General features: G+C 43.5%; 2 protein-coding genes across 2 annotated transcripts; one reads left to right on the top strand and one right to left on the bottom strand.

The window, feature by feature from the left end:
* Positions 1 to 1,383: 1,383 nt before the first annotated feature.
* Positions 1,384 to 6,833, top strand: BDW43DRAFT_310585 (type I polyketide synthase; the record flags this gene model as incomplete). Its single annotated transcript, XM_032046981.1, has 2 exons — positions 1,384 to 1,479; positions 1,560 to 6,833. The coding sequence occupies 2 exons, from the start codon at positions 1,384 to 1,386 to the stop codon at positions 6,831 to 6,833; spliced, it is 5,370 nt and encodes a 1,789-aa protein (XP_031901073.1).
* Positions 6,834 to 13,207: 6,374 nt separating this feature from the next.
* On the bottom strand, positions 13,208 to 13,969 carry BDW43DRAFT_310584 (uncharacterized protein; the record flags this gene model as incomplete). Its single annotated transcript, XM_032046980.1, has 3 exons — positions 13,208 to 13,647; positions 13,715 to 13,751; positions 13,802 to 13,969. 3 exons carry the CDS (start codon positions 13,967 to 13,969, stop codon positions 13,208 to 13,210), a joined length of 645 nt encoding a protein of 214 aa, XP_031901072.1.
* Positions 13,970 to 16,915: the final 2,946 nt, after the last annotated feature.

The raw sequence follows: 16,915 nt of genomic DNA, 5'->3' as shown, positions 1-16,915 counted from the left end.
CTCTCTCCCATATCCTTGATTCCAACAATCACCGCTACATATAAAAAGCATATTTTGGCTTCTGGTATTAGTACATGCATGCTGAACTTTGAGTTATTTATCCATAGGCCGTAAAAGCCCTAGAGTTAGGGTGGGTCCAAACTTTAGACATAGCCATCCCTGAGTCAGCGAGAACCACCATGAGGACTGCAAAAACTGTAAATTAAATACTTTTTTTTCGTCCGCCAAAGCGATAGTGTAGGTCACAAGGCAGCTGAATTAGAGACTGTTTCAATGGCTATAGGCATGAATATTGTGGGGGGGTGCTCCGCATCATGCTACATAACAGTCGCAAATATCCTATCATTAAGTTTAGTAGAGGATGTTGCAGCAGGGAACATGTTCTCAGGTTTCTGGTTGGCTGGCCATTTTAACAGTAATAAGTATTACTGTAATAGTGGCAAACCCAGATGTACATTTGCCCATTCACCAACTACGGGAGCTTATTTCCGTGGGTGGACAGTTTATCTTATGGAAAGGAACCTAACGTAAATCAAAGGAGTTAAATACTAAATATGGGTTTTACCTTTCGGTTCAACCAAAAGCACTATCGCTAAAGAAAACGCAACACAGCCAACTGCATAGGTACCATGGTCTCCAAAAGGATATTTTTTCAACCCCAGAATTAAGTTCTAAACAATGATCTTGAACCTCGCACCGTCTCTACATCCTCTGAAAATAGGGGGCAATGTGGCAACTACACCCACGAGTAATGAGTACGGGAAGGAGAGGAGAGGGGACGGGTCATCTAAACTCTGTTCCTTATACTTCGTACCAAGGCATATGCGATAGTGGATCACCGGTTGTTCCCAGTACACATCTCCGTACGCAGCAGGGGTGGCGGGTGAGGATGACAGAATATGTCAGGATCACAGCAGGACTTGAATTATCTAGCTTTGGTATGTATGCGCCATTTTACAGATGCAGTTCCGTGCCATGCCACTATTTGGTAGCTCCACCAAATCCTAAAGGGTGTCCTATTGTGTATGTACAGCCCATGCTCTGTTTGCTCTGTCACCTATAGTTCTGTGGGTACACTCCAAAATCCAAGGATATTGAGAGCAGCTGTGTCGTTCTGCGTATGAAGCAGCGGATCAGATGTGATGAAATTCTTCCTCGCACGGTACGGCGTGATATAGTGACATCACCATAATGTCGAAGATACAGTCCCTGCAAACGGATCTTGTATGGAAGATGATCCATTTAAATGTATAAATAGGCCCATTGTAGTGAATCTTGTCTACATCTACATCTACTTCTTTACATCCGTGCTCATGAACTACCCAAGAGGCCTTAGCTCATGCTATTGGTTTCGTATACAACGCATTGATGTCTACTAAGACCATGGGTGATGATACAAGATTAACACTCCTTGAACCACGTCCCAAGGCTGCGCCACGGGCTGAGGAAGGTGTAGTAACGCTGGACACCGGCATTGCTGTAAGTTCGTTGATTGATTCATGGCTATTCCTATCAACAAGCTCGCATTTAGCGTATCAGTTAGTAACCATTCTTTTCAGGACCAGACCTGCCATGCAGTAGCAGTGGTGGGGATGGGGTGCCGCCTTCCGGGGGGCAATAACTCCCCAGAAGACTTATGGCAATCTATTCTCAACAAAGTCGACGCCACCGGAGACATACCCGCGATGCGATGGGAGCCTTACAGGCATCGAGATGCGCGGAACACGCGTCTCTTAGATCAGATGAACCATCGTGGATATTTCCTCGATCACCTGGAGGACTTTGACGCGGCCTTTTTTCAGATCTCGCCAGCGGAGGCCGAGCAAATGGACCCGCAGCAGAGGGTAGCATTAGAAGTGACATGGGAAGCCCTGGAAAATGCCGGCATTGCGCCCCAGAGCCTTTCTGGCTCCAACACGGCCGTTTTCATAGGCGTTAACTCAGATGACTACTCCAGGTTGATGTTAGAGGATCTGCCGGGCATTGACGCATGGATGGGCATTGGCACTGCGTACTGTGGCGTGGCGAACCGGATATCCTATCATCTGAATCTGATGGGGCCCAGTTCCGCGGTCGACGCTGCTTGTGCCTCCTCGTTGGTCGCCATTGACCATGCAAGACGGGTAATTCTTCAAGGGGAGTCTACAGTAGCTATTGCTGGTGGAGTCAATGCCCTTTGTGGCCCTGGATTAACAAGGGTACTTGAACAAGCTGGGGCCCTGTCCCCAGAGGGTTGTTGTCGCTCCTTTGACGAAGCCGCACAAGGATACGGCCGCGGCGAAGGGGCCGCTATTGTTATTCTTAAAAGTATGGCCAACGCCTTGCGCGACGGCGATCACATTCTTGCCATCCTCAAAGGGAGTGCAGTGGCCCACGATGGCTCCAAAAATGGCATCATGACCCCCAATGCCAAGGCCCAAGAGCTAGTGGCTAGGAACGCCCTTTGCAACGCTCACATTAGGCCTTCTACTGTCGATTACATCGAGGCCCACGCCACCTCAACCCCATTAGGAGACCCAACAGAAATCTCCGCTCTCGCAGCCGTCTATGGGAGCTGCCGATCTGCCGACCAGCCCTGTTTCATCGGCTCCGTCAAGCCGAATGTTGGCCATCTTGAGGCCGGGGCCGGCGTGGTGGGCCTCATCAAAGCAGTTCTGAGCGTTCAAAAGGGCATTCTACCACCGCAGGCCAATCTCCAGACTTTAAACTCGCGCATGAACTGGGATCAAACTGGGCTCTGCGTGGTGCGTGAGACCCAAGAGTGGCCGGTGTCGGACAACCCTCGCCGCGCTGCCGTGTGTTCGTATGGGTATGGAGGAACGGTCAGCCATGCCCTTGTCGAGGAATATATCACGTCTGGGTCACTCCAAGGCCTCAGTTCGCCAGAGCCTAGTAATTATCAAGCCCTACTTCTCTCCGCACCGCAAGAGAAGCGACTCTCCCTCCAGGCAGAGACGCAGAAAACTTGGATCTCGACTGTGGGACAACAGCACCACCTTGGGTCCATCGCGGCGACGTTAGCCACACGCCGGGAACATCACCGATATCGGGTGGCGTTCATCGTCACAGACCACGCAGACGCGGTTGAGGAACTTGAATCCTTCGCCAAGGGCGATCCTTGTGATTGGACTCTATCCGGCCAAGTGCATGGCAGTGAGGACGAGAACTCCAAAAGGGTGGTTTGGGTATTTTCAGGCCATGGAGCGCAATGGCTCGACATGGCCAAAGACCTGCTGCACGATCCGATTTTCTACAATGCCGTGTCTCCCCTTGAGCGCCTTGTCCAAGAAGAGCTTGAGTTCTCACCGCTACAGGCCTTGGAATCGGGAGAGTTTGGTGCAGCCGATCAGATTCAGGTTCTTACCTATCTTATGCAAATCGGACTTCAAGCGATTCTACAGTCCAAAAACGTCCCCTGTGATGCGATAATCGGCCATTCGGTGGGAGAGATCGCCGCATCCGTGGTCGCAGGTTGTATCTCGGCGCAGGAGGGTGCCCTGGTTGTATGCCGACGTGCAAAACTCTACCGTCAGTTTATCGGTTTTGGGGCAATGATCCTGGTGAATATGCCGGGGGACAAGATGGAAAAAGAACTCGGCCATCAAACACAATTAGCCATCGCTATCTATGCCTCTCCATTGTCCTGCGTTGTATCGGGGGCAACGGATGAAATTCAAAGCCTCGCTGCAAGGCTCGAGGCCCGAGGAATCAAGGTCTTCCACGTGAAATCCAATATTGCTTTCCATCACCCCCAGCTTCACATTCTCTCCGCACCCTTGAGACACGCCCTGGAGGGTTGCCTCTCTCCATGCCCACCCAAGGTAGCACTCTACTCTACCTCATTGTTGGACCCGCACTCCGCACCCCTGCGCGACAGCAGTTACTGGGTCGGCAATATGGTTAATCCAGTCCGGCTGGCCTCAGCGGTGCAGGCGGCGGCGGCGGACGGCATGAGGCTATTCCTGGAAGTTTCAACTCACCCGATTGTTACGCAGTCGATCGAGGACACCATGATACATCAAGACGTTGCCAATTTTACCGTCACGCACACCATGACCCGGGGGGAACCGGCGGAAAAGTCGATCCTCTCCAGCATTGCTCAGCTCCACTGTCAAGGAGCTGCAGTGGACTGGGAAAGGGTAATGGGCGACGTCTGGGCGGCCGAGGTTCCTCCGACTACTTGGAGTCATCGGCCATTCTGGAGACAGGTGGAGGCCCGGCCTTTGGAGGACCACCGGGCGAACCTTGACGTCGACAAGCACTCGCTTCTCGGCCATCGAGTTCCCATTGCCGGCGAGAATACCACGGTCTACACTACCCGAATTGACGAGCATGTCAAGCCCTTCCCCGGGAGCCACCCAGTCCATGGGGCCGAGATTGTCCCCGCAGCGGTTCTGATCAATACGCTCCTCGAGGGAACCGCGGCTCGCATCCTTTCCGACACCACTCTCCGCGTCCCGGTGCTGGTGAGCCAGCCCCGATATGTTCAGGTCATTATCAAACCCGATCGGTTCAAAATTTGCTCTCTCCTCATCCAACCGAACGCCACGGAGCAAGATGAGGCGTGGCTAACACACACGACGGGCTGCTGGGCAGGCACGGTTGCGCGCGACTCTACCCCTGCCAGCATCGATACTAAGGCCGTCCAACTTCGGATTGGAGCGAAACTCGGAGACAACTTCTCCGTGGACTACCTTGACAAGGTCGGTGTCGCTTCGATGGGGTTTCCGTGGGCGATCACCGAGCACTACGGCAATCTAAGGGAGATGATTGCCCAGGTTGAAGTTGCGCCGGCTCTCGGATCCGGCCCCTTGCCCTGGGATCTCCATTCCTGGGCGCCCATCATGGATGCTGCCATCTCGATGGGATCCACCATATTCTTCGACCGGCCCCGCCTGCGTATGCCAGCTCACATCAATCGCATCACTGTTCACACCGAGGCAGCACCTCCCCGGAGGGGGGTGGTGTATGTGGAAAAGGTTCCAGATACGACCGCGGTGCATGCCAGTATCGGTGACGAGGCGGGCCATGTCTTGGTCCAGTTGGAGTCTGTACAATACTCTGAGATTGAAGGAGCCCCAGGCCTGGGTGTCCATGTTGAGGGTCTTGTGCACCAGCTCGAGTGGCCACCGGCGTCATACGCAGAAACCCCTCTCCACCTGGACCATATGGTACTCATATCTCGAGACATTGAGCGGGTGGAGTGCTATGCCGCGGCTCTCAAGCGTGAATTCCGCTCCATCTGGACCCTGACGTGTGCCGGCCAACTCGCCGACCTGACGGAGAGGGAAGCTGACCTGCGAACCCATCCCTTGGCGATCGCGTATATCCCGGGTCACCTGCTTCCTTCGCATGCTATCGCCCTTGCATGCCAGGAATATACCTGTGAGCTGCTGGAGATTGCCCAATCGGCGGTCCGTCTCTCCCTCCCTACCAAAATCTTCGTTCTCACCGATCGCGTGTTCACCGGCAAGGCTCCAGCTTGTCTGGCCCAGTCCGCTCTCCATGGGCTGTCCCGGGTCATCGCCGCCGAACACCCGGACATCTGGGGGGGACTGATTGACCTCGAGTCGCCATCTTTTCCCCTGACGACGATGAAATATGTGCAAGGAGCCGATGTTATCAGGATCTCAGACAATGTCCCACGCACCGCCCGGCTTCGATCTCTTCCCCAAGACAAACTGCTGCCTCGGGCCCAGCATAATTCGCTTTTACCCCGTCCCGGGGGCACCTATTTGATTACCGGGGGGCTGGGCGCCCTCGGACTGGAGGTCGCGCAATTTCTGGCCGCCAAGGGGGCCCGGCGTCTGGTCCTAGTCTCCCGCAGCCAATTGCCTCCTCGCCGGGAGTGGGCGAATTCTATGGCCGCCGCCTCTCGATGGGCGCCGTCTATCCGCAAGATTCAAGAGCTGGAGGCACAAGGCGTCACTATCAGCCCCCTAGCTGTCGACCTCTCCTCTTCAGGCGCTCAGTCCCAGCTGTCCACAGCCCTCGACGCCTTATCCTTCCCCCCGGTGTTGGGTGTTATCCACGCGGCCGGGGTCTTGGAGAGTGAGCTCGTTTGCAACACTACGCCCGCTTCGATGTGTCGGGTTCTTGCTCCCAAGGTTTCCGGGACGCTAACATTGCATGCCCTGTTCCCGCCCCAATCGCTGGACTTCATGGTCCTCTTTTCCTCCTGCGGGCAGTTATTTGGATTTCCGGGTCAGGCGTCGTATGGGGCCGGGAACGCGTTTCTGGATACTCTGGCCACCCATCGCCGCCAGCAAGGGGACCATACGGTCTCGTTTCAATGGACCAGCTGGCGAGGGGCAGGCATGGCAGCTAGCTCCGAGCTGATCAAACTGGAGCTGGTCAATAAAGGCATCACCGACATCACGAGCCAAGAGGCGTTTTGCGCGTGGACACACGCCTCCAAGTTTGGGATTGACCATACCGTGGTGCTTCGCAGTCGAGCTATCGAGGAGGGCCAACCGCTTCCTAGTCCACTGCTCTCCGACATTGTGATTCGCAAGGCCTCCATTTCCGATGCCACCACACTTTGTTCGGCCTCGTCCTCTGTGTCCTCCCGTGCTGCGACTCCGAAATCGGAATCCGAGCGCTGGACGGACGTGCGCGAGCACGCGCAGGAATGCGTCGCCCAGGTGCTGCATCTGAAGACGAACGAGGTGGATTGCTCGGAGCCCCTGAGTAATATGGGGGTGGACAGCGTGATGTCTGTGCGTCTACGGAAACAATTGCAACAGACACTGGCCGTGCAGATTCCGCCAACTCTGATATGGACCTGCCCAACGGTGGACCACATTGCCAAGTGGCTTCTGCAGAGGGTCTGATCCGCCATCTATTCGTGTACTATATCCGCCGTTGTGCATGTCGTTGTTGCCGTCCAGGGTCTGCCTTACCGGTTACGGGCGCAGAGGAGCATTCCTGGCACTAATACCAGCTACTGATAAAATCTCCGCGAACCAACAAAAACAAAAGGAAGCAAACAAAGCCTAATATTATTCATGAAAGGTAATATAAATGGAGCCTGGAAGAAAGTAAGAGACTAAAGTAACCTCTTGTTGTCATAGATTTAATTACTGATCTTAGGGTTTCTTTGTAATAGGATCTACAGGATCGACAAATATACTTCGTGTTATGGAAACACTATATCCCGCAGCCGGCTTGGCGTGCGGGGATACTAGCTGAAGCCATTCAGCTCCTGAGCCTTTAGATGTCAGGGCCTAGGCCGAATCCTGCCTGAGGCACCAAGTCTACTTTATTCACTGTTGATCCAATCCTACAATACAAAATCCCACACTCCCTGTATAATAGAATTCTTTCTTTTTCTCTTCCTTCTCTACGTTTGATGTTTAGTTAGATTGCCACGTTAGATATCAATGTGAAAAGGATCATCACATTAGATATATGAGCACCCTGGAGGCTATAGGATGATATAGCTAGGAATAGACTGGGGCATATCCGCGGATACCAGATAGCAAATGGTATCCATATCATATCCATGCGGATACCAGATACCTGAGAAGCTATCTTTATCTATATCCAAATCTGTATGGATACAATATAGATGTCTTGTTTCTCTCCGCACTAGTATAATTTTCGCTAAATTAATCTAATCTGGCCTATTCCATGATATATAATTTACTGAATAAGATCAGTAACTAGCAGTTAGTTATGCTTGTTCTAGATATAATAGTATAATACAGAATCTTTACACAACACTCTCTATAATACTGTATAGGATATATATATATATAAATATCTTTACTGTTAATATTAATATTCTTACTTTAGTTTAGAGAGAAGTAGTGATAGTAGCTTATAAAACAGAAATAGATTCTTTACTTTATATAGTATATAAAATATATATATTTACCATATATTATATAGTAATAAAAGTAATAGTCTTATTATAGCTAGACTTACAGGCCTTACTAGCTCTATTAATCCTGTTAAGTTAACTGCTTCTTATTATATTAACTGGATTAACTAACTGATATTTTCTAATATTTAATAAAAGTATATAGATCTGGTTAATAGCCTAACTCTATAGTCTGAAGATACTGACTTTATTATTTTGTTAAGATTTTAAATATCTATAGATATCTATAGACTATTATATAATATCTAATAGATATCTAATAAATATCTGTACTAGTGCTACTTATAAACTAATTACAATAAAAGACTATCTTAAGTTAATAGATCTATTTACTTTAATATATATAACTTCTATATCTCTTAATTTTAAAAATTTATAATCTAGATTTTAATTCTAAAGATTTTATAAGTTCTATATCTTTCTCTCTTTATAATAATATTCTTATTTTTAAGATATTATAGAGTTAATAATCTTAGTTTTCTGATTCTTTCTATAAACCTGACTTTTTATAATCAGATAATACACAGTATATTCCTGGTAGCCAGTATAATATTATATCTATATCTGACTTAGACTTTATTTTTTTACTACTATAATTATATACTTCTATTACTCTTATATATATTAGGCCTAGCTTTTAAAAAAACTAGATTCTTTATACTGATATATTAAAGAATAACTTTATAAGATAGTAGTTAGAAACAGACTTTAGATTAAAGAAGAAATTATAGAAAATAATATATTAAAATAGAAAAAAGAGCTTATTATACTGGAAGTAATTTAATTAAATTATAAATAAAAAGACTGGCCAGTCTAAGATTATATATAAATACTGCTATAATATTCTTATTTATCTAGATTATTACTAAACAGGGTTATTTCTAATAAAAGTATATCTTAAAGAAGCTGCCTGTCAGTATATAGTATCTAAATAGTAGAAGAGTATAGACTAGCTTATTCAGGACTTAGTTAGTATATAACTCTGATATAATCTATTAAATATACTTATATTTCTCTTATTTTATTCCAGTTATCTCCTAGAAGACAGTACAGTTAAGATCTCTTTATAAATAAGCTATTTAATATAGTTACTCTTGAATATCTTCTTTTTTAGTTTAGTGAGTATTATAAGCTTAATAAATTTATTAATATTATATAACTTATACTATTAAAGCTAAAGTTTCTATCTAGTAAAATACTCTAATATTATCTATAGAAAAAAATTAAAGAAAAATAAGAAATTCTACTTTAAAAGCTTCTACTAAATAAGAAGCTTTTAATTATACTGGACTGCTGGATATTCTTCTTTAACCAGGTATTTATAGCAATTACTGGCTACTTCCTTAATTAAAAGTAGAACTATTATAAGATTCTTCTTAGATTTAAGTCTCTTTATAGTATATATAATAGAAGTAATCTAAGCTTAATACTCTTAGAAATTCTCTAGAAATATAGTATTACTAATTATATATTATTAATTACTACTGATAATACTTTAAATAATAATACTATAATAGTAAGATTCTAGAAGTTAATTTAATTATAGGAATTTAGTTATAATATTACTGTTATTTAAGTTCTATATATTATCTATATTATTTAGCTTAGTTTAAACCAGTTACTTAGAAAGATAAAAGTAAACCCAGCTAATAATATTATAGAAAAAGAATAGTCTAATATATATATTTACTCTCTTTAGAAAAGACAATACTTAAGAGAGATTATTAATATATTAAATAAAATAAAGTATAATTTAATATTATATTTTTATATTTACTAATAGATTTAAAGATTTAAAGCCTTGCTATCTTTATTAATATAAGTCTATAGTAAAAAGAGATATTTTTAAGCCTTTAGATAAAAGATCTAAAGCTTATTTCTTATCAGAATATCTATATTTACTAGAATTCTATATTCTTAATACTTTACTGTGCCAAAAAACTATAGTCTATATTTAATAAATACTGTATAATATATCAATATCTTTAGTTTAAGCTTAATAAGAAAGAATAGTACTAAATTAAGTATTTACTTTATATTATTTAATTCTTTTTTAAATATATTATTACTCTCTCTATAATAAAGAAAGTCACTATTTATTTTATCTTTAGTATCTATAATAATCTCTTTAACTATCTTAAGAGATTAATTTACTAACTTTAATATAAAAAGATCTTATAGAAATAGATAATACTCTATACTTTAGAAATAGCAAAAGCTAAGCTTTCTAGTTATTATAAAGAGACTAATAAAATATATAGTAATATCTTTATAATAGATACTATTATTACTTCTTTAAATAAGCTTTAATTCTTTTCTATAAAGAAATAGAAGAACAGTTAGCATAAATAATATTATAAAAGTCTAGTAGATTATCTTAAGTAGTATATTAAGTAGCTTTCTTTATTACTAATACTATCTAATTCCTAGTTATTATCTAGAAATCTCTCTTAGATTAAAATACTAGTTTTAAGTAGAGCTTTATAATAGAGAATTAGATCTAGCTATTCTAGATTAAGTATAAATAATAATAAGCTTATAAACTATCTTAAGAGTAGTTAATAGTATTTAATAGCTATATAAGATTTACTACTAATATTAATAATAGACACAGTTAATATATCTCTGAGAGTCTTCTGGAAAGAGCATGAATATAAATTCCTAGTATTATCTAGTCTTACTCAGGATATTCTTACTATTCCAGCTAGTAATACTGGTATTAAATGTCTTTTTAACTTAGCTTAAGATATCTGCTACTACCGCCGCGGCTATCTTAAATCTACTATAATTAAAGACTTGATAATATAGATATATATATCAAAGTTTAAGCTTGAATAAGAGCAGTTAGACCTAATAGAAGAGTATCTCTTAGCCAGTAAAGTTATTACTATAGAGAAGAAAAGAGCCCCTTTATATCTATAGACTGATTTTTAGTCAGTTAGTAATAATAAGAAGAATAATTCTAGTAATATTTAAACTAAAATCCAAGGCCAGCCAAGTAAACAACAATATATAGCTACTAGAGAAGGAAGTTAAATAGAAGAATAGCTAATAGAACAGTCTTATAAATCAGATAATAAGACTAAATATCTATTACCTGAGAATAATATACTGGTATGGGGTTTTAAGAGGATTTATAAGGCTCTAAGAGAGTTTAAGAACTATAAAATTAGTAAACTATAGTAATATAGCTTAATAAATAACTTCTAAAAAGTATTATCTGCCTTATTATATAATCTATATCTTATATCTGTAATATAACTTCCATACATCTTAAAACAATAAAATACAGATATAACAAGTATAAATTATACAGTTATAAAAATAGCTATATTTATATTATTTGCCTATCCATAAAGTATCCAAATCCAAACTACAGATACCATTTACTATCCATATTGTATTATTGCGGATATATGGATAACAAATTACATCCAAATCCGCGGATATGCGGATTTGGATATGTCGCGGATGCTGCCCCAGCCTAGGCAGGTTGTACGGGCCTGGCTATCTTTAACAAGATCAAGGATCAACATGCTGCGTACAGCTTCAACTCTGCTAGATTAGGTAAGGTAGTTGGCCTTATACAATTCCCTAAGGTGCTAGGCCTGTTGGTTAGACATGATGTAGCAGCCCGGGCTTATAACCTATGTTATGATCTCAGGGGAAAGATGGGCAGGATGAGGCTGTATCAGCTACATGTATGTAGCCTACTGAGGACCGGATGCCATTCCGATAGATCTCAATTCTATGGATGACTATATCAACTATCTTGACTGCTTCTTTTTCTTTTTCTCAACTACTAATGGGTAAAGCCCTCAGGGGCTGAAGGAGTGGGTGATCCGGCCAAGCCGCTAGGCGATCACGTGTCTCCTATAGATTCATATCACCCAGGAATACAGTCTTTCCCACTGGATACTAGACTAGCTAATAGCTGCCTGTACAGGCTATAGAGATCTTGCAGCATATCATAAAATATACTATTATTTAGACTATCTGGTAATCTACTTCTATAACAGGCCAAAGTCTCCTGCCCACTTCTTCTTCTATCTCTATATCAGGAAGCGCCGGAGAAAAAGATAGAAGTGTCTCAAGACAGGCCTGTTATAGACAATTGACTGGCTTCTTAATACAGTTACTGGGGCTAAAGAGTTTAGCTATATTATACAAGAATATCCTTCTTTAAGGAAATATGCCTGAACTGGGCACTAAATAGTGTAACAGTAATATTTCTATCTATAGGTAGTTAATACAGGTCTTTATCTCTAGAAGTCCAGGCCAGAATAGTGCTAGGCGCTTCTTCCATCCTTTCCCAGCATATATTGTTCAAAGTCGTTGCTTCAAGCATGTATTTAGCTAGTTTCTAGTGAGATTTTATTTAGATAGCATGTCCAGTTGCCCCTGGGGAGACGGAGGATCACGGGCCGCGTGGTCCGCCGAGTGACGTTAAATAGTAACCAAACCAAACCCCTGAAGGCTTTATCTATTTTGTAGAGAGGATTCGCCTTTTCAACTCATTCTTCTCGGTTTTAGCTAGTATGACCTTGGTCCTATGCCGTCCTCCCACAAAAGGTGAATTCAGCATTCTTTCGGACCACTGCCTTGTATCCCTTGTTTGACTGTTTGCGAGATGGGCTAGTTAACTTCTGTAGTCCTCAATGTCTTCCTTTTACCGGTGACACTATTCTAATGAATTTACTTAGACTTGTAGAGCCTGTAGCTGTAGTTGGCTAGCATGTTGACCCTCAGAAGTTGTAGATGGCACTTCCAAGCAGTACATAAATTCTATTCAAGTCGCCCTTGAATATACAACTGGCTGTATTTGTCCTAGCTCAATCGTGACCTCTTCTAATACTTGGATCCCTTGTGGTATAGTCCTATTAGCTTCCAGATCCAGGGTGCAGGAAATATCGGTATGATGTTGGTTGCGGGAGCCAACTTGGATTATCCATGGCCCTCGGAGCTCGGTAGATTCTATTGGCCCAGTACACAGCCTCTTCCGAGAGTTGTCGCCATTGAACATTAAACCGGAGAATCGTAACACCCATGCAAGTTTTTCACTGAAAATAGACGTGAGAATAACTCGCATTGTTGGGAGACAACTGCAGACAATTCCAATAGAAACCTCAACGATAGACCATATAACCCCGCGGGTGTAGTCGTACGTGACATCCCAATTTCCAAGAACAAGCATTGAGGAGAGTAGCCGGATAATAGAGACAGCACAGTCACTAAGGAGAAATAAGTACATTCGACCAAATAGGCTGCCTCTCTTTTTTTGCGTCTCTTTTTCGTAGGAGGCAAGGTGATAAGTGGGAGCTCTTACAAGAGACCTAGGGCAAAGATCAAGATCAGAGCAACTTTCTGTGCTGTAGGAAGCTGCAGCTTCCATAACTTGGGAATTGGCATTAGCCAAATAACCAGACTTGTAGCGATGTTGACGATTGCATATCCAACCGCAAATTGCTTGAAAGGGAGACATTTCCCCTGACCTGTCCAAAACGCATCAATGGGGTGGCAGTTGAAGATTCCCAAGAAGGTCATAATGATTGTCCATATACTGATTAGTACACCCATTACGTACACTACCACAAGTAACCGGGACGACATAAAGATGCGTTTATAAAGTAGGAGAAGTGAGATCTTGACCATAGGCGGAGCGAGAATATAGAAGATCTGGAAGTAATACAGCAGCTTGAGGAATGTAGAGACATCGGCTTCTGGCACAACGGCCCTGTGCGCCCCAAGTCCATGTGCCCTACCTGAGTGATAAAGAAACGTCATTAGCCATGGACGCCAGTCCGTTTTGTTGCTCTGAGGAATACTTACAAGCCACAAACAAAGCGTATAACCCCAAGTCGAGGCTCTTGATCACGGTCAGCTCCCGTCTCGAACAACAATCGTCTTACGTTTTACCAATGCAACAAGAATAGTCCAGTCATCCGCGGCGAGAGACAACTTCCCGAGTCTTCTCGCCATAAACCTCCCGATGACAGCGAACGTAGCCAGTCCTATCGAGATGCTATTCACAACCCACAGAGACATCCCATGATCCTTGCACATGGATGCACTATCGGGCGGCATTGAAGCGTTATCTTGAAATAGGTCTCTTCGCCACAGAAACTCCCAGCAGAACCTACCAACATGTTTCAAGCATGCATTGTTACCGAGGAAGGCATTAATCTGGAACAGACAGAAAAGGAAGGATATGAGCATAGAATAGGCCAGCGCCTCGCTTAGTCATGTTGACCCATAAATTGATCTATATGATTCATGGTTTGTTTAGAGTTCAGTTCTTCGAGGGGTATGGGCTAGAAGCCGTTCGATGACGAATGATGTGGACTATCCGTATCATGACTTAAAAGGTAGCGAAAGATATCGAACGGGCGTATCTATTAGGTTTGCCGAAAAATTAGATTGTGGCGCTTCACAAACTAAGTAGAGTGCATTTGGGGCTTGGTATTATAAGTTCATACGTTGGAAAATCCTTATTGCCCCATTGTTCGATTGGCCCACCGTACGGAGTAAATCGGTAACTAACTATGCGTATAACTTGCAAAAGCAAAATATATTGATCTGTCAAGGAACGCAAAATTGTGCTGTAATTTTAGCGTACCCCAAAAAACTACAACTAACCCATGGCGGTTATATACCTATTCGCACATATGCCAAGACAACCGCTAGCAACTTAGATCGGACTTTCCTCTGAGAATGTAAACGAAGTGATGACTGAGAGGCCAACCGGGTCAGCGAAGCATAGGAATGTTACAGTAGTTTTCTACCATTCGCACCATGCGATGGTTGGCAGACATCTCCGCCTAAATTGTATTCCCTTTTAGAGTTCTCTATCGGTCACTTATCTCGACGGTAGGTTCTTCTGTATCCAACGAATAACAATCACGACCTCTCAATGGATCGGTCCACATGTACGTCAACTGGCCAAGACCGCCAATTATTTCTAAAATACATACGTGCAATTAGGTAAATGCAGTTTTGGGGCTCGCAGACAAGTTTTGATAAACAGCGTTGACAGGTGAAGATCAGATACAAAAATTTGAGCAGGGCAGTCTCAACAGAAGTCGGCGGCTAACTGTTGCAGTCAGTCTCCTGCTGTTACTTTAATAACACTAAGATCACTGTACGGTTCGGGAGGTAGTAGGTGGAAGGACTGGCTAATGACTAGTAAAAGTGCCCCTTGGCACTATAGGGTATATAGCTTAGACTCTAACCGCTATTCCTTACATTGGTAATGATGAATAGCCTAATGTACATATTTCACTACCGAACGGCTACCAGCGCATCCCATATAAAATGGTACTTTTATGATCACAAATATCTCGACAAGTAGAGATGATAGATATCTAAAATCTAATAAATATATATATAACTCCTTAAAATCCAGTTAATGCAGTGTATACTTGTTCTTTTACTTTATACTATGTTTAAACTGTATTCTTTCAAGTACTTAAAAAGCGTTTCTTAATTGCTTAACATTTTATACTAGCTAGATACAGGATATGATATTTATAAGTAGTTTTACTAGCATTATCAGCGATGGAAGCCATGGTTGGTGGTTTGGGGGGGGAAGCAGTGATTAGTGGTGGGTGTGGTGTGTAGAGGTATTGAAATAGGTGGCGTGGAACGAAATCTATGGTTTTTGTGCGTAATGGCCTCGCCCAGAAGTCACGTGGTCAATCACTTACTAAGCAATTTTTGTCCCGCGCCACATTAAAAAAGAGGTTCGACCGATCTGCAACCGGCGATCTTCTCCACAGCTCACTACTACTTGCTATTGGCCAAGCGGACGTAAAAAACTCCCTCTCAGGTTCGGTTAAACGTCAGTACTTTATACAACAACTAACTGTGCAGTAGTCAGAGACTTGACGTGTACAGTGATCGAGAAGAGTCAACGGCCGACAATAAGATGCAGATATAATTGCAACCAACTGCACATGCCTCCATCCTCAACAGCTATGCAAGCTGCGATCTGCGGTTTGTGGAGACAGATCTCTGCCTCCTGTTGGTGGCCCTCAGTGACAGGCATGCCCAAAGCTTAGGGACTTGGACCGCCGATAGGTTGCGAGCAAATAATGAAATCTACATGAGTGACGTGGTGCTTTAACTGTTCCGTTTTATCAGTTCAACCGAACCGAATCGCATGCCCCATGTGGATCGTTGTATTCGTATATGTCAACCAATAAACTTCCAAGCTGGCTATGGCGCTCCGCGAAGGGGCTTCCTGCGGTGTAGAATAGATGGCTGAATACGTTGATCAAAAAGACCAGATACTGCTACTTATCTTTGTACAGAGTGGAAGCTTGCAGACCTGTTAACTAAACCGATTGGAAGAAAGCAGTTCGAGGAGTTGGAAGACATAGTAGGAATACGGTGAGGTAGGATGAAGTTATCGATGCTTAGGTTAGAAGTTGCCTAATCGGGAAATGTATTCGGTTTGGTTTTCAATGGGAATTCTGAGCCCTTTTGGCGTAGAGCCTTCAGCTATGGATTAGCGAATCGTTAGTAGTAGTAGAGGGGCAAGAAACAGTCTCCATCCAAGCTCGAGTGTCGAAACTGGAGGACTGAGGATCAAGCTTCGAGCCGGGGAGGGGATGGAAAATATCATCGTAAGGTTCGGCCAATTCCCTGGCCACGGTGTGACTTGTGACGCGGCTTGCCAATCTGTGAGTCGTTCCGTAGACATTGTTGTGCTCTTCTTTTTCCTTCTTCATATCCCTGGCGGGGTTTGACGCCCAAGGTGTCTCGGTATTCATGATGCTGGGGCGTTTTGCTGAAGGAGTACTGTCTTCCATGGTTGCGTGTTGCTAGGAAGATGTCAGTGTATCTACTGACTTAGGCGCACAGATGGGATTTAATATTCGAATCAGCCGTCCCTGTTGGCCATCGACCTTCTCGAATAATTTACTCTTCCGTGGCATCCTCAACGAATAGAGTTTCGGTCCTTGAGAATTGCAGGCAGGTCTTGCTCGGTGTCTGGTGAAACTAAAAAAGGTCCATTGCTTCTCTACCAAC

The sequence above is a fragment of the Aspergillus alliaceus genome, assembly GCF_009176365.1.
Source record: "Aspergillus alliaceus strain CBS 536.65 unplaced genomic scaffold BDW43scaffold_18, whole genome shotgun sequence".
Lineage (NCBI taxonomy): Eukaryota > Fungi > Ascomycota > Eurotiomycetes > Eurotiales > Aspergillaceae > Aspergillus > Aspergillus alliaceus.
Note: the sequence above shows the minus strand (reverse complement) of the source record. Positions and strands in the feature narration are given on the sequence as shown.